This window comes from Rhinoderma darwinii, chromosome 9 (assembly GCF_050947455.1).
Source record: "Rhinoderma darwinii isolate aRhiDar2 chromosome 9, aRhiDar2.hap1, whole genome shotgun sequence".
NCBI lineage: Eukaryota > Metazoa > Chordata > Amphibia > Anura > Rhinodermatidae > Rhinoderma > Rhinoderma darwinii.
The window spans coordinates 52,575,738-52,602,601 of NC_134695.1; the positions used below are offsets into that span (position 1 = coordinate 52,575,738).

Consider the following 26,864-nt stretch of genomic DNA (forward strand, 5'->3'; position numbering starts at 1 on the left):
GTGGGCTAATTAATGATTCTCTACATGTGCGCGCGCTGGCCCTTCAAGGGACACAGCAGAACGAAGCGGAAGTGAGTGTTGGCGTCTCCTGAGGAGATGCGGACCAGCGCTCACGAATCCATGGCTGCAGCCATCGGGAGGGGGTGAGTAATCCCGATGGTCCGTGGCCATGGGCGTTACACATACTTCTGTGGCACTATATGTAGGCACTCTGCATATTGGACCTATTTTCAGAATGCACTTGTACAAGGAAAATCTGCGAGGTCTCGATGCTTACACATAGTTACAAAGAAGCACTTGGCACATAAATCCATTTAAAACTGGCATTTTTATATACTGAATCTTTGATTGTAATTTTTATTTATTGTATTCGGGGCTATGTACGGTGGTACTATGTGGGCTATGTCCGGCCATACTATATGGACTCTTGCGGTATAAATAATGGGGTTGCTCAGGTCACAATTCTGCTCTGGAGACCACAGGACTTCAGTGTCTTCAAATTGTCACCGAGACCAAGGAGTGAGCTGTAACTGGGCCAGCAGGAGGCCCAACTTTTCACCAAGGGTTTTGACTTAGAGCTACTCCGGGGAGCAGAGTCTAAGGGAACCCCTGGTCTTCACCCTTTTAACCACTGTACATAGATGTGGACTTCGCTGCAGGGGAACCCCAGGTTGCTACCCCCAGAGTAGTCTCGAATAGTCAAAAATAGGCTACGGTTCAGTACACAGGAATTCAAATACAAGACAGCAGGCATAATCTTGGAACACACGAGAATCAAATTGCTCTGGCAAGGAGTCCAGGGCAGGTGGAGCTTTTATACCGGGTTGTCTGGGAGAACTAGACTTTGGTGCTCCAACCTTATGAGAATATAAGGGTCAGCGCGTGCTAGGACCCAGTGGAGAATGTCGACGGCCACCAGAGGCAGGAGGAAGAGGGCGGCAGTGTTGACTAAGAAGCCGGGGACCGGTAAGTATATATTGTTGGGGAGCACAGGCTAATACACAAATATGATTGTCCTAAAGTGGAAAATAAGAAGGGCTTAGATGTAAATGAAAAAACATAAGATGTTCAAAGGACAAAGAAAATAAGAAGGAAATACTCTGATTTTGCAAGAATCTGCAGTAGATAGTGACGTCTGTAATGTAAGATAAAACACATTATGTCTTACAAGTCTAATCATAGTCTATTTCTCTTAGGATTTTAATGTCCATTATATCTCGGCTTTCATTCTGGGGTCCTAACATTTGTGAAAATGTTTGCTTTTTCTCTCCTTTACGTAAGATAAAGATAAATGACCGCCCTGACACGGCTGTAATTCTTATGAATACAAAGCTCGTTCCTGCTCATTGGTATTACAGAGGTGGCGTGTTAATATGCCAGGAGCAAAACTATGAAATATCTGCTGACCCAACGTCTTCTGCAAGGTGATGAATACCCAAGATTACCTTTCAATGAGGATTTTAGGCTAGCATTATTCTTCAATACTTTAACACAAGGAGATCATTATTTTTATGGCCACATAATATTTCAGAACAAGACACGACATCCACATACAAATATAACCCAAGTGATTTTACTGCCTGCCGGCTAGTTTGCTGGAGTTGTAAGTCTTTATCAAAAGTATTGTAGAATCATATATAAAAAGAGTTGCAGAGCTTTTCTTGTATGTACACCATATGTATACAAGCTTTGGCAACCACCTTTTCGTAAAATTTGGGTGTGGTCTAAAGTGCCGTGGATGTGAACAGCAAACCTAAAGTGATGATAGTTCTTTCTAGAAAGATAAACTGCGTGAGAACCAGGTGTTGGATCCAGTAGGTTCCACAGAATTGGCACTGGACAGCAGTGATGTGTTGTCTAATAGTCGTTTAATTTTTACCCAAATGAACCCCCCTTGTATTTATTGCGCTGGCTGACAGACGTGGTCATGAGACAAGCTGGCGGTCAGATAACAAATAAAGACAGTAGAATGCTGGAGCCTTGCCCTGGCACTGGAGAATTATTAGAAAGGCCTAAAATAGAGGCAGTGTAATGACGGGGTAGGGAGACAGACTGGTGAGCCCTAATCTACCCGCCACTCAGTCCATGCCTACTTGCACGACCCGTCCTAGGCGACGGCGTACAACTGGGCGACGGTCCCTACGCTTAATACGTGCACGACAGACAAGGGTACACAGAAGCTAAGGGAAATCGGGCAGTTGCCCATGGCAACACCGTGAGCAACAAGAGTAGTGAACGAGCCGAGTCAAACCAGGAGTGTACGAGATACCAAACGCAGAGTAGGAGCGTAGTCAGTAAAGCCAGGGTCAAAATGAAGCAGAGGCCAATAGTAATAGCTGCAACAGCAGAGCCAGGAAACAAGATAGAATCACAGGCAAAGACAAGAAGCAAATGAAGGTATACATAGACTGAGGGCGGGAGCTAGAACCGTCATAGTTACTCTCAGTGGGCGAGAACTTCCTGGAGAAGTAGGCACAGGGACGGAGATGGGTGAGGGACCTGGTACCCTGGCACAAGACAGCACCCACTCCCATCTCGGAGGCGTCAACCTCCACGATGAATGGCTCCATTTGGTTAGGCTGAATCAGCACTGGGGCAGAGATAAAGCACTTCTTAAGGATCTCAAATGCCTGGACCGCCTCCGTAGGCCAGTGGAGGAGATCAGCACCTTTGCGAGTAAGATCCGTAAGAGGCTTAGCGATGACCGAGAAGTTAGCAATAAATCTCCTGTAATAATTAGCAAACCCCAGGAAGCACTGTAACGCCTTCAGGGAGGCAGGTTGGACCCATTCAGCCGCAGCCTGAACCTTGGCAGGGTCCATGCGGAATTCATTAGGAGTGAGGATTTGACCCAAAAATTGTATCTCCTGCACCCCAAACACATATTTTTCGGGTTTAGCAAAGAGTTTGTTTTCCCGAAGGGCCCAGAGCACCTTCCTGACATGCTTAATGTGGGAGGACCAGTCCTTGGAAAACACAAGTATGTCATCAAGGTACACTACAAGAAATACCCCCAGGTAGTCTCTTAAAATCTCATTTATGAAATTCTGGAAGACCGCGGGAGCATTACACAACCCAAAGGGCATGACGAGGTATTCGAAATGACCTTCGGGCGTGTTAAACGCAGTCTTCCACTCATCCCCCTCTCTGATGCGGATAAGGTTATAATCCCCCCGAAGATCAAACTTAGAGAACCATTGGGCCCCCTGAACCTGATTGAAGAGATCAGGAATCAAAGGAAGGGGATACTGGTTCCTTACAGTGACCTTATTCAAGTTTCGGTAATCGATGCACGGCCTAAGACCACCATCCTTCTTCCCTACGAAGAAGAAGCCAGCACCTACCGGAGAAGTAGAGGGGCGAATGTAACCCTTGGCCAGGCTTTCCTGGATATATTCTCTCATGGCCTCACGTTCGGGATAAGAGAGATTAAATATTCTTCCCTTAGGGAGCTTAGCTCCTGGTACCAAATCGATAGCGCAATCGTATTCTCTATGAGGAGGTAACACTTTGGAGGACTTTTTAGAAAAAACATCAGCGAAGTCCTGAATAAACTCAGGTAGAGTGTTCACCTCCTCAGGGAGAGAAATAAAATTAACAGAAAAACAGGACGTCATGCATTCATTATCCCATTTAGTAAGATCCCCAGTACTCCAGTTAAACGTGGGATTATGCATCTGCAACCAGGGAAGGCCTAAAACCAAATCGGACGATAATCCCTGCATCACCAGTACAGAACACTGCTCCAAATGAATGGAGCCAACAAGGAGTTCAAAAACAGGGGTATGCTGCGTAAAATAACCATTAGCAAGTGGGGTGGAGTCGATACCCACTACCGGGACAGGTTTAGGCAAATTAATCAATGGCATAGCTAGAGACATAGCAAATTCCACAGACATAATATTAGCAGAAGTCCCTGAATCCACAAAGGCACTGCCGGTGGCAGACCTACCCTCAAAAGAGAAGCAAGATCTTATTAGGTTTCATATTTACGGGAAATACCTGTGCGCCCAAGCGACCTCCCCGATAGTAACTTAGGCGCAGAAGTTTTCCGGCTCGAGTATTCTTACACCTAGGACAGTCGTTCACTTGATGCTTGTCATCCCCACAGTAGAAGCAGAGACCATTCTTCCTGCAGAGCTCTCTACGTTGTTGGGGAGACACGGAGGCCCCGAGTTGCATTGGTTCATCCGAGTTTTCCGTGGAAGAACGAAGTAACGGAACCTCGGGAGCCATCATGGGGGAGCCAGAGGAAAAGGCACAAAAACGTTCAAGTCGTCGTTCCCTGAGACGTCGGTCAAGACGTACCGCTAAAGCCATAACCTGATCTAGAGAGTCAGAAGATGGATAGCTAACTAACAGGTTTTTCAGGGCGTTCGACAGACCCAATCTAAACTGGCGCCTTAAGGCAGGGTCATTCCAGCGAGAAGCTACACACCACTTCCTAAAGTCAGAACAGTACTCTTCAACGGGTCTATTACCCTGACGTAAGGTCACCAGCTGACTCTCGGCAATGGCAGTCTTGTCAGTCTCGTCATAGATGAGCCCGAGATTGGAAAAAAAAAGGTCAACAGAGGAAAGTTCAGGGGTGCCAGGAGCCAAGGAGAAGGCCCATTCTTGGGGGCCGTCCTGGAGCCGGGAGACAATAATACCCACTCGCTGGCTCTCAGAACCTGAGGAGTGGGGCCTTAGACGGAAATAGAGTCTACAACTCTCCCGAAAGGAGAAAAAAGTATTTTGGTCCCCTAAAAACCGGTCAGGCAACTTGAGATGGGGTTCAAGAGGTGAGGTGGAGGGCACTAGCTGGTTAGCATCACGCTGGTCGCACCTCTGAGCCAGGGCTTGGACCTGTAGGGAGAGACCCTGCATTTGCTGAGCCAGGGTCTCAAGGGGGTCCATAGTAGTAGGAACCAGGGTAGAAAAGGTATATGGGCCTGTGATTATGTAATGACGGGGTAGGGAGACAGACAGGTGAGCCCTAATCTACCCGCCACTCAGTCCCTGTCTACTTGCACGACCCGTCCTATGCGACGGCGTACAACTGGGCGACGGTCCCTATGCTTAATACATGCACGACAGACAAAGGTACACAGAAGCTAAGGGAAATGGGGCAGTTGCCCACGGCAACACCGTGAGCAACAAGAGTAGTGAACGAGCCAAGTCAAACCAGGAGTGTATGAGGTACCAAACGCAGAGCAGGAGCGTAGTCAGTAAAGCCAGGGTCAAAATGAAGCAGATGCCAATAGTAATAGCTGGAACAGCAGAGCCAGGAAACAAGATAGAATCACAGGCAAAGACAAGAAGCAAATGAAGGTATACATAGACTGAGGGCGGGAGCTAGAACCGTCTGGCCAGGCTGTGATAGGTTCTCCCACTTCTCAGCCTACCAGCCTGAGTGGTAGCAGATCGAGTCACTCTAGCAGACCTAGGAGCAGATGCAGACTGATTAACCACGGGCGTCGACATAGAAGCTGTGTCTGGCAGATCCTTTACAGGCAGTGACGTCATCATGTCCCACCATGTTCAGTGATCTGAAGCTTCAGCGAATAGCTGCAGGGGCACTAACTGATGTTAGATCGAGGTACTGGCATCTGGGCAATTTACCTTGAAAAACAAGCTTATGGTGGAAAACCTAAAACCATGGTTGGCCCTGGTATGTTGAGTACCCAAAGTGGGTACAATTTTTGTAAAAAAAAAAATTAGCATTGTAATATACAATAATAAAAAACACATGTAAAGGTGCAGGAAAGTACACACAAACTAGTTGGTGTCATATGAAAAAAACATATTAGTGGGGACACAATTTTAAAAATGTTGCTCAAAGTGTCACTTTACAAAAGCCCAAATGGTGGTGACTACCCAGTTTGAAAAAGTCGAAATGGAGTGCAAAATTTCAGAGGCAGCTATCGCAGGGGGGGCTGCTCCCTCTGACCCCCTTCTCTTGCTAACCTACAGTCAGTAGGTCAAGGACAAGTAGAAGGGAGTAACAAATTACAACCGGCTCAGACTACACAGGGTTTGTTTGTATTCATCCAGTATCAATGACCTTAATATTCTTTGAACTCAAATCCCTGGAGGATGTCGATATTCATCACCAATAAACACCTATTAGGCTTCATTCACATCTGCGCCAGGGCTCCGTTCCGTCAGAGCTTTCCGTCGGAACGGAGCACTGACTGACACAAACTGAAACCAAAGGTTTCCGTTTCCATCACCATTGATTTCAATGGTGACGGATCTGATGCCAATGGTTTCAGTTTGTCTCCGTTGTGCAAGGATTCCATCATTTTGACTGGATGAATACTGTACGGAACCCTTGCACAACGGAGACAAACTGAAAACATTGGCACCAGATCCGTCACCATTGAAATCAATGGTGATGGAAACGGGAACCTTTGGTTTCAGTTTGTGTTAGTCAGGGCTCCTGGCATATTAATGGTGATGGAAACGGAAACCTATGGTTTCAGTTTGTGTCAGTCAGGGCTCCGTTCCGACGGAAAGCTCAGACGGAACGTCGGAACGGAGCCTTGACGCAGATGTGAACGAAGCCTTAGAAACATGGAGCTTATCCAATTACAAATTATTTAATTAATAGTTTGATCTATTAAAATCTCTAATGAAGAAATGTACAACACAATAACAGATGCCCTTGAGTAGTAGATGTACTAGGCAGTAATTTGTCAAGGAATAAATACAGTATATAAAAAGGTGAATAATAAAATGTATCGGTGAAAAAATATAAAGTCATAAATACAGTCAATCCCCAGATAATAAATAGTTTAAACAGCATTTCGTGGCACGGTGCAGAATTCAAATCATTGCCAGACCTGGACGCTGTTACGGGGACCCCAACGTATGTTTCACGACTTGCTTTCTCAAGGGGTATATTATAATTAGACTAATATCCCTCCCCCTCTCTCCCTATTGGAAAGCCCTAATTTCGATTCCCAGTGGGAACAACAAAATAACTGGGTCGTATATAGTATTTTCTATGTGCTTACCTGCTGTGGTCTTTCCTTCCGTCCACAGTAAGTTCTTTCCTTTAACTACCACCACCGTAAGGCGTTCAGCAGTAGGAAGGTAGCTAAGCGACAGTAGAACTTCTCCTACAGCATCTGCAGCCTAAAAGACGACATTGTGGTTTATATAATCAATTTTCACATCATTTTCGGTTTGGCAATATAAATCAGATGCAAAACCAGCTTTAGGAAAAGGGCCAATTTCTATGTTCTTACTTTAGATTAAGTAATCTCAAAGATCTTGCATAGCAAAAGAAGAAATACTGTGAAGCCCATGTAGATACCAGGAGTAACTATAGGGGTCGGGGTAGTAATCGCCCATGGGCCTTGCTGCCCGAGGAGGCTTATAGGTCCCTTTGCCACATAAGAAGACACCCGTATTATAGGGCACATGGTAAGTGGGGTCCTGTTACAGTTTTTGCATTTCAATCAACATCGCCTTGACTTTACTAGAGGAAATCTTTGGTTTCTGATATTTGGGAAGATGGTAGACAAATCTACAAATGCACTAGCCCTGATGACCGCCTGAAATTCATAGTCTTGTCAACATATTCATTGACTTGTCCGTTACCAAATTTTCATTGAAAACACAGCTGTATACGCAATTTCCCCCTCCCCCATCCCCTTGCACCATTTTGATGGATCGCCTTTGAAAGTACCTTGAAAGTCTCCCAACAAATGATCACGTAAAACCTCTCTGTGACTTTTTTAGGTCAAAATGACTGCATTTAATTGCTTAATTTACATTGCTAAAGCTAAATAGTAAAGCCTTAGAAAATCCCCAAAATTAACTCACCTTATTGACGTCTTGGAGGTATATCCATGTATTGAAAGGTCGCACAATCAAATCCAGGTCTGATAACTTCAGCTCTGCTACTCCTGTGCTGACATTCCTTTCATCACCATCTATCGCTAAAATAGAAAACCTCAGGCTGTTTTCTTCCAGTGCCAGCGGATCGAGAGGAATGGAAAACTTTTCATCAAATAAGACTGAATATGCATTTCTCTGTATCTGCCAAAAGAAATATTTTATGCACATGTTAAAAAGAGACGCTTAATGGCAATTCTGCTGGAAGAAATACGGAGTTCTCCCCTGGAATATTCAAAATATCCTGCATTGTTTTGAAACACAAAGTAAGTGACAAATTATAATGCTTTGTTTTTTTTTTCTCTATCAGACTAAAGTAGTGAGGCTGGTGAAAAGGAAAGGCACTTCTCAAGGTGCAAATTAGTATGCTTTCACAAGGACACTGAACCAGCAGGGACTCCCGGGAGATGTTAGCTCAGAAGTCTTCAGAAGAAGCTGTGGATGAGTACAGACTTACATACAAAAAGCAATGGGTCAGATTTACTAATGCTGTCCAACTTTACGACAGCGTAAACTTAGACCAGGCAGTACGAAGATGTGCCAAATTTAGTGGTGCACGCTGTATGATAAATTTGGCACATCCTGGTGTTGCTAGACTCTTTTCTTTTCCTTACATCACCACTTGGTTGGCTTAGTTTATGTCACTTCTTTGTGACACAATTTTAGGGCACTTTTATTTTAAGCCACGCCCCTTTTCTAGAAGCGTTTCATAAGTGTCTTGTGAGGCGCAAACACTTGTTTTTTCTTTTACCCAATATTCAAATTTTCTGAGACTAAATTTGGGGTTTTCATTAACTGTTTGACATAATCATCAGCATTAAAATAAAAAAAAGCTGGAAATAGATAACTCTGTGTGTAATGAATCTATAGAATATATGAGTTTACTGTAGACCGTAATAAAAAGAGTGGCACTGCTGAGCGGCTGCTGTATTCCAGGTCCAGTGGCTGCTTACAGGCTCTTATCAAACGATGTCTGAGAAATGATGCCGATGCAACTTCACCCCCACGGACCAAACAGTGAAGTAACCAATGCTGGGCTGAAGCGCAGACTCTTCCCTTCTGGATGCACTGCTTCCTTTTTGCCACTTAATTGCTGCTCGATTGTATGGAGGCAGCAAACTTCATTCCACTTCTTCCCCTCGGCATCTCCCTGAGTATTAGCGGCCGCTTATACATGAGTTTGATCAGACACCCAGTCCGCAGCTATAATTAATTGGGTTTTTCCAAAATAATCAATTATCACCTATCCACAGGATAATTTTCCACCACTGGGACCCCCACCCATAGTGAGAACGAGGGTTCTGAATCCCCCAGATCCTACTCACTGCACCCCCACAATGAGGAGCTTGAATGGAGCTGCAGTCGAGCACCCGCCACTCTATTTACTGACTATGATAATGACGGAAAGAGCCGAGCGCTGTACTCGTCATTCCCATGGACATTGAATGGCCGGCAGTGCGCAAGATTGACCACCGCTCCATTCAATGTCCTGCGGTGGAGCAATGAGGAGGATCTGGAAATTCAGGACCCTCATTCTCACGATCGGTGGGGGTCCCAGCGGTGGGGCCCTTAGCGATAAGAAGATTGGTGATAATTTATGATCTTTTTGAAAACCCCCTTAAAAGAAACTGTTGGTGGCAGTCAAACAGCCCACTGTACACCAGCTCATCTGGCATTTGCCAGAAATGCCAGATGGCCAGTCCGGCCCTGCTAAGATATATGGCTGTGAGAGTTCAGTATTTCTCGCCAATCAGCCTTTGTATTCTGCGCTGTAAGTCTCTTTTATTTTTAAGGGCATGACCACACATGGCGGAATTCCTCCGCAACTGTCCGCATCGATGCCGCACAGAATCTGCGTTGCAGATTCTGCAGCGGATCTGCACAAAATGTGCAGTACATTGATGCGGACTAGCTGCTGCAGACTGCGGGAAAAGTGCTTCCCTTCTCCCTATCAGTGCAGGATAGAGAGAAGGGACAGCACTTTCCCTAGTGAAAGTAAACGATTTTCATACTTACCGGCCGTTGTCTTGGTGACGCGTCCCTCTTTCGGCATCCAGCCCGACCTCCCTGGATGACGCGCCAGTCCATGTGACCGCTGCAGCCTGTGCTTGGCCTGTGATTGGCTGCAGCCGTCACTTACACTGAAACGTCATCCTGGGAGGCCGGACTGGAGACAGACGAAGGGAGTTCTCGGTAAGTATGAACTTATATGTTTTTTTACAGATACATGTATATTGGGATCGGTAGTCACTGTCCCGGGTGCAGAAACAGTTACTGCCGATCGCTTAACTCTTTCAGCACCCTGGACAGTGACTATTTACAGACGTCTCCTAGCAACGCTCCCGTCATTACGGGAGCCCCATTGACTTCCTCAGTCTGGCTGTAGACCTAGAAATACCTAGGTCCAGCCAGAATGAAGAAATGTCAAGTTAAAAAAGCAAGACGCATCCGCAGCACACATGACATGTGCATGACAGCTGCGGACTTCATTGCGGAACTTAGAATCTCCATTGAAGTCAATGGAGAAATTCCGCCATGAGTCCGCCACTGCTCCGCAACAGACAGAGCATGCTGCGGACACCAAATTCCGCTCCGCAGCCTATGCTCCGCAGCGGAATTGTACGCATCGTGTAAACGAACACTGCTAAATTAAAGTGAAAGTCAATGGAGAAACGGCTCCGCTGCGGATTAACGCTGCGGAGTGTCCGCAGCGGAATTTAAGTGGAATTCCGCCATGTGTGAACCCGCCCTTAGAGATCAGCATCTGATGCAGCAAACTCAGTCAAGCAATGAATATTTCCAAAAGGAACAAATTGATGCAACTGGGATTTCCTGCAGAGATGGGGGATTATCTGTCATATGTTGCCGGGTTTTAACTATCTTGCTGCCCGCTGTTTAAATCTCTGCGGCTCCTGCATACTTTAAAAGACAAAAGGATGTTGTAGTAGAGGGAATACAGAAGAGGAATGAGGTTATATATAATAAGTGCAAACCTCTGTAAATGGAACAACCTCTGTAGACTAAAAGCTCCTTTCACAGTGTAAATGCTAATGATGGTGAATTAACGTTATCTAAAAGGACATAGAATTAATAAATTATGTATATTTACATGGATTTCCAATGAAAATCACGATATCTGGAACGGTGATCAATGGACATAACTCAACAACTTCCAAGAGCGCCCCCAGTTAGAGAGCTATTCCTGTTGGCGGTCTTGATTGCAGACACATATGCAGCATTTTTTATGGACGATAAGTAAATCTGTCAATACTTATGAAGGCAGGACCTATAAAACTGTTCATCCTGATCTACCGGTTCATGAATAGCATGTCAGAACTATGGTGAAAACTGAAACATAGGTAGACCAGTAGGTGACATGAAGTATAATACAGTTATGGGCCTATGACAACCTCTTTGGGCACTGTAATATCTTCCATATGTGGTTGTCACTTAACATCTCTTACCTGTGTAAGTGGTCAAGATAAGGCAAGTCAGAAATGGTTGAAAAGAGTAGAAAATTACAGTTTTGCATCAGCATTTTTGGTGCATGTGTCATCTGCTTCCCCCCAAACAGTGATTGGATCCAAGAGACAGGTACAAAAGCTTTCTTCTAAACTTTTCTCCGATTTAATCTAAATTATACTGTCTTATCTAAATAAGTTAAAAATTTGGTGATGATTAAGGCTATGTCAACCTTTGCATTTTTAAATAAAAAAGGTCAGTGTGATTGGTGCAAGTTTATGAATAGTTTTTATTAAACATTATTTTTACTTTTTGAGATACAGCTGCTCTATATTCTCTATACAGAGCAGCTGTATCGTCGCTAAATCCTGCTCTCGTCAGGTCCACGGGACTGACGAGTTCCCTCACACACAGGATTTACCTGTAATCTATCATATCTAAGATCAGAACTTAGATCTGCGGGACTGATGGATTCAGGTCATAGTGAATGATACAGCGGCTCCGTATACAGGATACAAAGCGCTGGATCTCAAAAAGTTACAAATATTTTTAATAAAAACTATTTATAAAGTTGAACCAAACACACTAATTTACCTTTTTATTTTAAAAAAATGCCATTCGAAGGTTTACATAGCCTTTAATTTCTTAATGTATCTTTATATTGGTTGAAGTTCTGTTTTTCTAATACAAAGCTCAAAATCCCCTGCATAGACATAAACTTAAAGTCTATGTCCAGTTTTAGCAAATTAATGTTATTTTTTTGTATAAAGTTATACAATTTTCCCATTTTTTTTTCTATATCAATTCCTAACGGTTTTCAAGATCTCTGCTTGTTGTTATTCAGTAGGAACATTCATTGTTTACTTCTAGTGGATAGATTCCGTCCATGGTCATGTGATGGACACACAGCTGCATGGCTCGTTACAGTTACAGTATGTGTATGAGAGCTGTGTCTACTAATGATTCCAGCACCTGTGTGTCCATCACATGACCATGGACAGAATTTCATCCACTGGAAGTAAACAATAAAGGTTCTTACTGAATAACAACAAGCAGAGATCTTGAAAATAATGAGGAATTAATATAGAAAGTGTATTGGAAAACTGTATAACTTTTAATTACAAAAAATAAACATTAATTTGCTAAAACAGGACAAACCTTTTAAGTGATTTTGGTGGCTGCCAACAACCACCACTAGGTGGAGCTTACTGCATACAGCTTATACATTGAACTCAATAACAGTATGCAGTAAGGTCCTAAGCTCCCCCTAGTGGTGGCTCCATGCAGACAAAATCTATGTCAATGCAGGTGCTTTGGTGATATTTATCCATAGCTTCAGTCGCTATAAATTTATTAAGATATATTAAGAAATAAGTCCACACAGAATTTTGGAATTGCACAAAAAGAAGACGAGGAGACCCAAGAAATGCCACCAGTACATTACAAAATCAGTTAGGTTGAGGGTATGTTCACACGAGGGCGTCCGTAACGGCTGAAATTACGGGGATGTTTCAGGCTGAAAACATACCCGTAATTTCAGCCGTAACGGCATGTGCAGGCGCTTGAACGCCGCGTCCATTACGGACGTAATTGGCGCTGCTATTCATTGGAGTCAATGAATAACGGCTCCAATTACGGCCAAAGAAGTGACAGGTCACTTCTTTGACGCAGGCGTCTATTTACGCGCCGTCATTTGACAGCGGCGCATAAATTACGCCTCGTGTGAACAGACAAACGTCTGCCCATTGCTTTCAATGGGCAGATGTTTGTCAGCGCTATTGAGGCGCTATTTTTGGACGTAATTCGGGGCAAAAACGCCCGAATTACGTCCGTAAATAGGCCGTGTGAACATACCCTTACACAACCCAACAGCCTATAGGTACAGATAATGTGGGAGTTCTGCCATTTAATATTCTCGGTGTTTCCCTTTAAGCATGAGTAGTACATTAATCTCTCTAATTGCTTCGGTTTGCAGTATACAAGGTCAGTTTAATTAAATCCCCCTTAAGATGCAACCGTTTTCTGCAACCATGCTATATCAGCCCGCCTGTCCATTTACTGTATTGATTGGGCTAAGCTTGTAATGAAGCAATGATTACTGACTCCTACTGTGGTAATCCCAGCTAAAGGTACAAGCTAAATAGCAGAATGACACTGTTTGTGTATAAACAAGAGGGATACATATTGTACAGTGTCTGGATATGGATCAGGATTAGATTATCCAATGCGCCATAAAAGTAGAAATGGATGAGTCAAAACAGATTGTCACGGTAAAACAAAGCCCCAGGATGGTGACTACCAACACAGAGATAATTCCAAGGATATTATCAACACAAGAGATAACGTTATCACAAAGTATTCCACTAAACATCCATATTGTCTAGTAGTGTAGTCATGCGGTATTGGCTCAGGTTACATGTAGAGTAGATATTGGTCGCTCATCAGGGTCGGGGTACAGCATGGGCCTATAGCAGCAACACATTGAAGCGGAGCTTTATCATCAGAGGCATAATTTGAAGCTAACTATGCAAAATCGGTAACAGGGCCCAGATGTCATCTATAGCACTGATTTCTTCTTATATGGCATTGGGCAATGCTGCTTCCGTAACTGCAATTCACTTCTATGGTAGTTACGGAAACAGCATAGCTCAGCTTCATTTTCAACTGTATCCACGTTTTCAGGATGTGGCATACAGTTAATTACTATGATGGAGCAGGGAGCCATCAGCTGCCTTCTCCGCCGTTTGCTTTCATCGGCCACAGGCCACTTCAGACCTGCTGGAAAAGGTCTGTAGCCTGAGCAGCTCCGTTCATCGTGGGAGTGGGGTTAGCCGAGTATTCATTGAATTAAAGGAAGATAAAGCATGGATCCATGCGCTGAAACTGATGTGTCGGTTAAAATAGGAAACTTCTTCCAAGTTTTATTCCAGAATAATATTTTAAAATCAGCAGAGAGTGTTCCAGAATACAACGGGTAGTTGAAAATATAGGCGGTGCCTACGCGTTTCAGATGCGAACTGCGTCTTTACTCATGGCTTGTTGTAGGGCACTTTTACTAAGTTGGGAAACTAAGGGGGCAGCATTACAAATTGGATGGAACTAAGGGGGCAGTATTACTTTGTGTAGGGGCATTAAGGGGACACTTTTACTAAGTAGGGGTACAAAGGGGGCACTATTACTGTGTATGAATAGTAAGGGGGCATTATTAATGTGTAGGAACAGCAAGGGGACACTATTATTGTGTAGTGGCAATAAGAAAGCTTAATTTACTCTGAAGGGGCACTAAGGATGCTCTTTACTAAGTAGGGAGCACTAAGGAGGCACTTTTACTACGTTGCACTGCTACTGTAAAGGGGCAGTAATGGAGCATTATTACTGTGAAGAGACAATAAGGGGGCATTTTTATTGTGTTGGCACAAAGATGGGCATATTACTGTGTAGGGAACTATTAGGCCAAATGCACACGATGCATATTACGTGCGGATTTGCCGCGCAGATTTTCGTTTTGCAAATCCGCACCATAATATAGTAACAGCAAAGTAAATGAGATTTCAAGAAATCTCATCCAGACTTTGTGGATTTTTTCTACACCTAAATGGATCTGCGCTGCGTATTTTAAAATCTGCAGAATGTCAATTTATCTTGCGATTCCGCTTGCGAATTGTATGTGACTTAGTTTTAAAAAAATGCACCAGATTTTTTATATTTTTTTTTGCATTACTGTGGAGTCCAGAAATGATTCAATAACTTCCCATAATCTATATTTGCATAACCACACCCTTTAATTTCTTGATCACACCCAGAAAAATATTGCAAAAAACAGACAGCTCCGCTGCTTATTACCTCTTCATACGTTATAGCCCTGGCACTTTATTCTTCTAGGAGGACATCCCTGGGTCAGAAGTAATTGTGGGCAATGGACTGGATGTCAGTCTGGCATTAGCCCTGCAGATTTGTTTGGTTGCACTGGTTCTTGGCATGGCAGGGGTCCATTGTGTATCTACCCTTTTGACAGGCTTAGAGCAAAGGAAGTGGAGTCGTAGATAATTTGGAAAAAATGGATCACTGACGATGCCTAGATTTCTCCATCATTAAAGATAGAATAATGGATTGGAAACAGTTGAGTAATGGATGGAAATGTCACCCCATCCATTAGTAAATAGAAAATATGAGCTGTGAACTGTAACAATAGGATTACACTGCTTTCTCACTGTATAAGGTCAATGGAGAGAACAGAACAGAAGTACAGACTGCAATGATCAGTATTCTTCACATCCTTGAAACAGCCGTCACTTCAAGGTCTCTTTGGATTCACACTACACAGATGATAGGATAATGTTCAATTTTAATATAAATGATCTGACACTTTTAAAATATATTGAACAATTTCTGCGGCACTCGTGGGCTTATTCTCAATTAATTTAAATACATATTTCAGGTGACTTCCACCTGCTATGAAGAACCTGTCGCTTCACTGAAAAATAGAAGAACCTGCTTTTACAGATGAAAAGATCAGTTCCACTTAGAAGCTTTGTCATAAGAAGCCACAAAGAAACATAAGAATCAACAGCTAGAAAGTTACAAACCAACTTCATGACAAACTAGTATATTTTCCCCCAAAATTTCTTAGGTCCAATAAAACTTCAGGAAATGGAACTTCTAGGGTCACAACCATTTCAGAAGCATCAGGCCCTGCAAAAGAGTGACCCTCAGGGAAAAATCCGCAAATGCCGCTTTTTTCCAAAGAGAACATGCCTATTCCTCCTCCGAAGTTACACTTACCCTGTTTCCCACCATTCTGGAGAGCCATGAGGTCTTCTTCACTGTGGCTGATTGTTCAGGTCCCGAGCAACGGTTGGCATATGCTGCCAGGGAACCTGTGCAAGTAATAACTCTCTGAGGGGGCATGCATGCCTAAACCTACATACCATAAGTCTAACAATCAAGGTAGAAGGCATTGCAGCAAGTATAGAGCCCAGTAACTCAGGGGCCCTACCTTTACTCAGAAGTGAGGTACAGTTGGGGGCATGGCTAGCAGCAGATCGAGAAGGATGCATTCCTAGTGAGCTCCCAGGAAGCAGACTGTATCCAGAGCAATCCTCCCTTCTACAATTCTGTATTGAGGGTTTTGTGGTAACAGTCGGCAAGAGCATCACCTGCCGCACAATTTAAGCCCAAAATTGGCTTAATCGGAAAAAGAAATCTGTGATTTGAAGACAGACAGGCTGTTCACTCAGAGAAGACTCACAGAAAGCTGGGTACACGAGGAGTGTTTTAACAGACGCAATAGGAGAGGTCTATTACCAACAGCATACCAACTTGCTTTAACCTAGTTGGGAGATAATACTGTGGACTGAACTAGATCTCATTAGACGCAGATCCAGAAAATCCATAAAAGATAAACTCAAAATTCAAAAACAAGGAGGTATTATCCAGGATATCGCCCCTGACTCCTCAGATTAGGTTCTAACGCAACCAACAGCAGAACCCTTCTCACTGAAGGCCTTTCTAAAAAATAAAAAAAACTATAAAAAACGATCTCACTATACATACAATGCTGGACCTAAAAATAAAAGCTGAATATTTCTCCCAACAAGTTACACTAGGAAACACATCATTATGGGTAAACCTTCAAAGAAATACAACATAGACCAGACCAGGAACAGTAAATCTCCCAAAAAGAACACGGAGATCCAAAGGGGTAGCAATAATTATAAACAAGAACACACCTTTTATCTTTAAAGATGTCATCTCAGACCCAGAAGGAAAAATTGTTTTCCTTAAGGGAATAGTGTACGGTAAACTTCTCACACTTGCGCCCTATATATCACAGGATACATTTTTTAACAAAATATCTCTACAATTAGATAAATTTAAGGAAGGAGAATTGATACTAGAAGGGGATTTTAACACACCCCTGGAAACCCCATTAGATACATCATTCAATTCCTCCACCATTTCATATAAAAAGCTTAAATTGATCAAGCAAATACTGTCAAAAGCCCAACTGGTAGATGTATGGAGAACCCTCCACCCATTTGGCAAAGACTACTCCTTCTTCTCTGCGGTTAATAAGAAATGCTCGAGAATAGATTACATATTCATCTCACACTCTTTAATTGGCTCCATAAAACAAGCCACATATGGTTCATTCACAATCTCTGATCATGCGCCACTTGTTCATAAACTTGCCATGTCTGAAAACCAAAGCAAACGCCAATTTAACTGGAAACTAAATGGTAGTTTATTAATAAATAAGCAAGACAAACATCATATACTTACACACATTCAACATTACTTTCAAGACAATTGCCCTGACAATAATTGTAACTCGAACACTTGGGAAGCTCATAAAGCTGTAATAAGAGGTCACCTAATTGAATTGGGCTCTAGGAAAAAGAAACAAAAATATAAAAGAATTGTGGATCTGTTACTGCAAATTAAAAAAAATAGAACTTCAACACAAAAAATCCTTGTGTACTAGACTAGAAAAATATTTATTTAACTTAAGACTAGAACTTAAAAATCTGCTTAAGGCTGGGTTCACACAGTTTTTTGCAGGAGGAAAATCGGTCTCAAAATTCCATCGGAAATTTTGAGGCAGATTTTCCTCTGCCTGCTCGCCGTTTTTCGCAGCATTTTTTGCCCACGGCCATTGTGCGCCGCAGGCATAAAACGCAGCGAAATACGCTTTCTCTGCCTCCCATTGATGTCAATGGGAGGTCAGAGACGTAAACACCCAAAGATAGGGCATGTCCCTTCTTTTTCCCGCGAGCCGTTTTTTTCGCTCTTGGAAAAAAAAAAACTCTGCCTCCCATTGAAATCAATGGGAGGCATTTTCGGCTGTTTTTTGGCGCGTTTTGTGGGAAAAGATTAGCCTCTCTCATTAAAAAAAGAAACTCTCCCACATACATACCCAAAATCAAGGACAAGAACGGTCTATGAAAAAAAAAAAATATATATATATATAGCGGAGGTCTTCTGTACTCACTATTCAGAACTATATCATTTAAAAAAATTCAATAAGCGAAAAGGAGCAAAAGGTAAAGGAGATCCTGGATAAAATAAGTTTGCCCCAGGTTACTTGTGAGCAATATGATTCATTACTCTCCCAATTCACAACCAAGGAAATCTATAATGCTATTAAATCTAGCCCAAAAGCGAAAAGCCCTGGCCCAGATGGCTTCTCCATGTCATACTTTAAATCTTTCTCTGACTTTTTATCACCACATATGACATATTACTTTAATAGTATTAATTCGTCACATAATCTGTCACCACATTATAAATGCCCTATCTTGTACATAATGTGATCGGCGCTGTAATGTAGATCACAGCAATGTTTTTTATTTCGAAAAACGATCATTTTTGATGGAGTTATGACCTATATTAGATTTATGCTAATGACTTTCTTAATAGACCAATCAGCGTCATACACTTCTCTCCATTCATTTACTCTGCACATAGTGATCTTACTAGATCACTATGTGCAGCCACATACACACACGTTACTGAAGCGTCCTGAGAGTAAATAAACATCACCTCCAGCCAGGACGTGATGTCTATTCACAATCCCGACACTTCGGTAACGTTTGTGTGGGATTCCCAGCACAGTAAGCGTAATCTCGCGAGATTACGCTGTAAATTACAGTTTACAGCGAGATTACACTTGCTGTGCTGTAAATCACACAAATGTTACCGAAGTATCGGGATTGTGAATAGACATCCCGTCCTGGCTGGAGGTGATGTCTATTCACTGTCAGGACACTTCAGTAACATTAATGTGTGAGTATGTGACTGCACATAGTGATCTAGTAAGATCACTATGTGCAGAGTAAATGAATGGAGAGAAGTGTATGACGTAGATTGGTCAACTGATTGGTCAGCGTCATACACTTCTCTCCACAACGCCCACTTGGTCAAAAAGTAAAACACACCCAGTTGTCTATTAAGAAAGTCATTAGCATAAATCTAAAATAGGTCATAACTCAGTCAAAAATGATTGTTTTTCTAAATAAAAAACACTGCTGTAATCTACATTACAGCGCCGATCACATTATGTAGAAGATAGGACACTTATAATGTGGTGACAGAGCCTCTTTAAATAAAAGCTTCCCTAGAGAAATAGTCAACAACATTCTTAAAAATTCCCATTCTTCCTCTTGTTCAACGAGAATTCAAGAACTTAATTACAAGATTATTTCACGATGGTACAAGACCCCTGAACTGTTAAATAGAATTGATTCTAACTATTCTTCTACTCGCTGGTGATGTAACAAAGAAGTAGGCAACTTAACTCATATTTGGTTTAATTGTGCTCAAGTCCAACCTTTCTGGGATAAAATCCAGACTATCATGAGTAAATGATTAAATCTTAAAATCACTCTCATCATAGAACTTGTGCTTCTTAATATGGACACATCATACAAAATACTAAATAGAAACTGTAGCGCTCCCTTTCTATTGAATGCTGCAAAAACTCTCAGTGCTAGGAATTGGAGGGAAACATTTATTAGAATGGACAAAATAAGTTAATTTAATTCAATCACTTGCAAAAACAAAATGGTCAATAGATCAAAACATAGACACACATAACAAAATTTGGGAAAACTGGTCAAAATTTACAGAATTTCAGTATTTGAATTAATTATTCTAAACACTAGATATTATCAGTCGCCTCACACGGACTCACCATCTAGCAGCGATTAAACTTGTTGATGATTCTTGATTTAATCCTACCGTATCAGATGCATTAATCTTGAATGCTTCGTCAGAGACAAATGTTTTATGTTCTCCCCTTACTTTTGTTGTTTGTAAGATGTTTTTTTTGTTAAGTTTTTTTTCAACCCCTTTTGCTTTGTATCCCCTCCCTTCCCTCCCTTTTATATTCAAAACTAAGTAAAGAATTAAAAAACAAAAAAGTGAGGTGATGTCAATGAGACATTGTAGTAACAGTAAGGGTACTATTACACGGCCCAATGTGAAAACGAGCGCCGATCAATGAGACAGCTCGTTGATCAGCACTTGTTTGCTTCTTTCACAAGGAGCAATGCTTAGTTACGTATGGGGACGAGCGATCGTTACTACAAACGTTCATCCCCATATATTTCCATCAGCACATCTCCCTTTTTACACATTTTATTGACCACATAAACAAGCCGATCAGTGTTTGTTCGTTCATCGGCTGATGATTGCCCTGTTTACACAGGGCAGTGATTGGGAACTGGCGTTCATATGAACGCTCGTTTGACCGATAATTGTCCCGTGTAATTGGGCCTTTAGACGGTATGTGTTGTTAGGGTATGTACACACACACTAAATACGTCCGTAATTGACGGACGTATTTCGGCCAGAAGACCCGGACCGAACACACTGCAGGGGGCCGGGCTCCTAGCATCATAGTTATGTACGATGCTAGGAGTCCCTGCCTCGCTGCAGGACAACTGTCCCGTACTGTAATCATGTTTTCAGTACGGGACAGTTGTCCTGCAGAGAGGCAGGGACTCCTAGCATCGTACATAAGTATGATGCAATGAGCCCGGCTCCCTGCAGTGTGTTCGGTCCGGTACTTGCGGCCGAAATACGTACGTCAAATACAGACGTAATTAGTGTGTGTGCACATACCCTTACTCTCAAAGGCTATGTACACCTTCGAAATAATTTTTTATTTTTACAAAAATGTTTATCCGTTTGTTTGGTGCAACTTTCTAAATACTTTTTATTAAAAATTATTTTTACTTTTTGGGATACAGCAGCTTTGTATCTTGTATACAGAGCAGCTGTATCTAGCGCTTAGACCTAAATCCTTCAGGTCAGCGGCACTGACCGGTTCAGTTATGAACGTAGATGTGAACGGTAACAGTTCGATCCTTCGTGTCAGAGACATGCAAGTCCCGCGCTGTCACTGAACCCGTCAGTCCCGCGGACCCGACGGATACAGGTTTCAGAAACTAGATATGGCTGCTCTGTAGACAGAAAACAAAGCTACTGTATCTCAAAAAGTAAAAATAATTTTGAATAAATATTTAGAAAGTTACACCAAACAAACTGATAGACGTTTTTATTGAAAAAAAAAAAAACAAAAAACGATTTCAAAAGGTGTACATAGCCTTTAACTTCATCACAAATCCACAGTATAAATAATCCAGGACTTCCAAGGTAACACAAGATTTTGTGTATGCTAGTGATATAAAAAAGTATTTGTCCACACCTTGGACTTCTTGGATATCACGTCAATGAGACTCGTCATAATCCATGGTGGTTTGGCAGCTGATTGTCCCACCAATGTTGAGTATGAGGAGGTCCCATTTTCTGTTTTAGAAGAGAGGTGACCAGTAATTCCCAGAGTTTCATTACATGACATTAATTTCAATAGATAGTGAATATGCATGTGTGGCCACTTCTCCAGTGAAAACAGGGAATGTGATACCAGATGGGTGGAGGTCCCAGTTGCTGGACCACCATTCATCTTTTATGACATCTCATTGGCATGACTGAGACGTCATTAGTCAGAAAACCACTTTACAGAGCAAAGAGGATTCTTCAGTCATATGCGTTTTTAATTAAACCTTCATTTCAATTATGTTTTATTACATACTACATATCTATATCCAAGACTAACTCTTCTCGGAGAACTCCGTAAATCAATTTACACCTCATAGGAGAAAAGTGTGTCATTCCTTGAGGGATTTTCATTTTATAAGTCATAAAAATTTTAAGCTTCTTTACGTTCTCTGCTGTTGCAAACTGATCCTGATAGGTTTAAATAAATACCCCCCTCTCACTACCATGCACTTTATTGCACTTATTGTCCAGATTATTTTAGAATAGGGAATAGAATATTGTTTTGCTCTTCATGAATTCACTTTTGCCTAAAATCATTACAACAAAATAGATAGCGAGTGCATAGACCAGCAAAAGTAACAAACTTCAATGGAGAGGAGGGTATTGACTGTATTGACAGATGACCGATAGAAGTCCAGAAATGGCTAATACAGGTAAATGCTACTTACGCTCCGATGCACCTACTGTATGGTCAATGAGACATCTCTTGATTCTTACACCATCCTTACTACAAAGTAGGTTTAATCCCCTTTTCTATCGGAGAATCTCCTTGTGTGATATCGATAGCTGGCCATATGTTCATTAAAATGTAATTCTTCATCATGTATGGCCAATTTGACAAGTATTTATAATGTTTATCTACAGTTTGATGGCTCTCCAGAGCACTGTAGCCCTGCATATTATTATGGGATTATTCCCAGGAGAGCAATTCTCATAATGATATTGTATAGGGGTTATAATCTAAGGTCAAGAAGAACTCCTCCTGCTGAGTAAATTGTGGGTGTAACTAGGGGAGAGCTGGAGTGGCATGCCCCCCATGTGCTGAGTGCCAGGGGGCTCCAACAACCCATTCTGCATTTATCTGGGTATTTAGATATAGGGCTAAAGGACTCTTTGCCCCAGATTATGGAAAGCCTAGCTATTGGTGCTCTATTTTTCAGTATTGAATATTAATTGTTTGATTCTGGTTGCAATGTTACTCTCAATAGTTTGGTGGCTCTAGTTGGTGCATTCTGTATTCACTTGTTATTTAGACTCTAGACTCAGATCAATAGAAAAGTATAGCAAGGGAATATGGAAAGTGCCACCTAAGGATACAGCAGGCACCGGTATTTTGAGAATTACGTTGCACCCGGGACCAGACCATCAGTGCTCTGTACAGAACACATGGAGCATCAATGCCTAATGCAGTATAATGCAGACATACCCAGCAGGATACATATGTTCTTCTTGGTTTTAGACTGGGATTTATCAATTCCCTAAAATGTTCCTGAAGCCGCAATTTAACATTTTCTAAATATTGTCGAATATATGCAATAAAAAGGTATTCCTTCCGAAGACTTTTTGGGAATATCCACTAGTCGTAGCACTAATAAATTAGTCGGTAGTTGATATGCTATAAAAGTAAATAAGAGAATATTAGAATATTTCAGACTCAAAAATGTTTTAGGCCTCATGCACACTTGTACGGCCGCTAATGACGGATCGGTGAAATACGGACCGCACACGGATGGCTTCCGTGTGCAGTCCGTTGTTTCACGGACCAAATCAATGAAAATACAGAGACTGTTCCGTCAAAAACGGGCAGGAGTAGGACCTGTCCTATTTTTGACGGAACGACCACATGGTTCAGTTAAAACAACGGAAGTGAGCATGGCCCCTTTGAAATGAATGTGTCAGGGTGCTATCAGTTAAAAAATGGAAAGCACCCTGAGGAAAATAACTGAAGTGGGCATGAGGCCTTAGAGTGTTCTCTTTTCATCTTAGCAATAAGAGGTTAAAAAACTGCTTGTTATTAGTACGTCGCCTGCGAGACTTGTTTTGTAGTCGCTTGTACTGCTTTATTTATCATAATGAAAAGGACCGTCGTGGAAAAAATCCTGCGGTATAGAAATAGAGCTTGACAGGATTTTCTACTGTCATATTTTAATGAGTATCTACCATATTAAAGTTGTAGCACATACACCCACGCAGCACACTGGGATGCTGGAAGCCTGGCAAGCAGTATTCCCCAAGGACGATCTGACTGTTTCTCCTCTGCTTGTCTATACGATTCAGTAGCTTTCTATATTTCTCTACTGCAATGTCTTTCAACATGGAAGCAGGTGGGAGTTTTAAGAGGGCGATGTAATGAATGTAGGGCTCAACACTCAGGGACATGTAACTGAATGGTCCTAAGTAAATGCAAAGAGGATAAATAAGTCATGCAAATCATCCACTTCTCTATTCCGGACCTGGAAGCCATTGTATGTAAATAGTACTGAATGCAAAATAAAAAAATCTATGGAAATGACAATTGTGGTTGGATCCAGATTAACTGCAAAAATAACTCCAGACACAAGCTGAAAATTTGGCTACTGACCAGAGTGTAGGTGCCCACCCAAGTCCCACTTACGTGGTGACCACCAATCAGGAGATCCCTGGGTGCCGGGGCAGCCTGCTTGTATACTCAGGTCCCGGGCAGCTGCTTTCATGACTGTCCAGGAACCTGTACAGGAAACTTCTTATCCACTGCTATAAAGGTACGCTCTTTATCACTTCCTGGGGACTAAGGGTAAGGCTACACGTTCTGGCTGGTGTTAGCCCAAAGTGCAACCACGATGTGGCTGAAAACCGCGCTGGCATTTTTACCCCAAATCACAACAGTTTACCTGCAAAATCCATGCAGACAAAAACAATCCTTTGAAAACCACAACCATTTTCAGTAAAACTGCATGCCTGCACGATTTTTGCCGCATTGGTGGCTGCTATGTGTGGCATTACCCGAAAAGTCTATTACATGTCTCCCCCACCAACTGTAAAAATGAGGGGGCTGAGGTGCTGTGCCCCTTTCACCAAGTAGCTCGGTAAACTCACTTATTCAGTGCAGAAATCATGGGGTAATATGTGAAATATGAAGAATTCAATTTATAAGGTGCAAGGTGCCAACTCCATATATTTTCCAGACTATGTCACTCAGTCGAATCTCTTATATTTCAAACTATGTATTTATAAGTCAGATTATATGTAAGATTTTGCTTCTCCTCATCATATGTTTTAGGAATGTTCCCTAGCTTCACCTTAGTTGATGTAGTCTGTTATTTCTAGGTGAAGAATTAGTTGAACTACCTTCATCGCAAGTTTTTGGTCTTCATAAAATCTGCATTGTGCACTGGTGGCTTCTTGAACGTTTTATGGTTTGTCCAGCCTCTACTCATCTTGGCCTATATTCTTAACGTTATGATAGTCTTCTACTAGTTTTGTCCTAAAAGTCCAGTCTGTCTATGTCAGGGTACCCCAACCAGTGTCTACGAAGTCACATGAGCTCATGGATCTTCTACATGTGGCTCTCTAGCTGTTGGCAGCCCTAGTGGCACCAGTGATGTTATAATATTATTGAAACTTGGCACTAGTGTCAAAATCATATATGTTAGTTAATACTAGGGTACGAGCAATGTAACTCCTTCATATCTTTAATTGAAAATACAGTTTGGCTTTGCCATATTTGAAAGTGGCTCGCGAAGTAGTAAAGGTTTGGTCATACCATAGTGCTTAGGAGAAAGCCTGAGAGAAAACCCAAAGCGGTGATGAGACTTCGGTAGGCATATGTATATGCAGTCACCAGAAAATAATAGTCTTTATGAATTTTTGAGTGTTGGTTGCACCCTGGGTTCAGCATTATCTTTGGTGTGTCCTGTAGGATCTCTCTATCTATCATCTCCTAAAAAAAGCTCCAAAGAATATTAAATCACTTCTAAGTGAGTGACCATAGCTCCAAAAGCCCTGGATCTTGATATATGGTCAAACAGAAGTGCATCTGTTGCTTCGACCAAGTTGAAGGATTGCACCATGTATAGCCAGGTCAATGATAAACCTTTGCGTACCCACGGGTTGTAATGCCTTAATAGTTTACAATACAGTACAAGCTATATTCTGTGTATCACAAATTCTACATTGAAAAAGAGATTAAAAAAATTAGAGACATACTACCACATATATATGTTTGGCGTATACTTACTCTGGAAATGCCGACAATTTGTTCGTCTGGGAGGAGGCTAATATGCACAAAGCAAGACTCAAAGTTGCCATCTTCCTTTTTCTCCAGTAGATCTTTTCCTTGTATTAAAGAGACATGTAAAGTGTTGGAATTCACATCATAGTCCATAGTGACTTCAATCTGTCCCACAGTAAAGTCTGAGCCAAAGTTATTTCCAATGGAAGAGATGGAGCTGAGGGAGTCAGTAGAGATGGATTTCCTTAACATCCCATAGGGAGTCATTTCCACATCCCTGTTGATCAATTCCATTGGGCCAAATTCATTAATACTTTCATAGGTGTCATTGAGATTTGCCACCGCTGTATTTCCCTGGACGGCTCTCTAGAGGAATAAAACACCATCATGTTTAAATCTAAGAAAGAGATGAAATTGTACAACAAGTGAACTGTAACATTGTGATACAGATTAAAATACATTACGTTTAATGTGAAAAATACATTTCCTAAAAAAATAAATAATATTTTTTTGAAGTCTTTACATTCATTCTTACTCAGCAGAGAGGGACAATAGCTACACAGTGACTATACCCTGACGTGATTTGCAGAAGTCAGGCAGTTCTCTGATGAAGAGGCACATTATGCCACCCATAATTGTATATACCACCCAAATTTCATGCAAACCCAGGGGCCTCTAACCCAGGCAACCAGGTGACGGGCAATGAAAATTGGGTGTCTCCCTAGAATACCAGGAGGCATTTTTAATTAATAAGTGCAAATAGTCTTTCATGAAATCATAGGGGTCATTGGTGGAGGTCCAGGAACGGGTGACTATAACATACGTGCTGCAGTTCTCTTCATAGTGCCATGCCCTGTTTGTTTTCCGGATCGGTGCCACTTGAAAATTCGGATGTGACTGCAGTTAACTCCAATATCACATCTCCCCCCACATCTCACACTCATATGGGTTCATATGGGCA

General features: G+C 42.0%; 1 protein-coding gene across 2 annotated transcripts in view; it reads right to left on the bottom strand.

The window, feature by feature from the left end:
- SYT12 (synaptotagmin 12) overlaps positions 1 to 26,864 on the bottom strand; it is a 69,866-nt gene that overhangs the window by 16,640 nt on the left and 26,362 nt on the right. For both annotated transcript variants that reach the window (XM_075836989.1, XM_075836990.1), the window contains exons 4-6: positions 25,910 to 26,269; positions 7,816 to 8,031; positions 7,002 to 7,122 (exon numbers count right to left, since the gene is read on the bottom strand). In XM_075836989.1, coding sequence (XP_075693104.1) covers positions 7,002 to 7,122; positions 7,816 to 8,031; positions 25,910 to 26,269 — 697 coding nt within the window. The remainder of the gene's footprint in view (positions 1 to 7,001; positions 7,123 to 7,815; positions 8,032 to 25,909; positions 26,270 to 26,864) is intronic.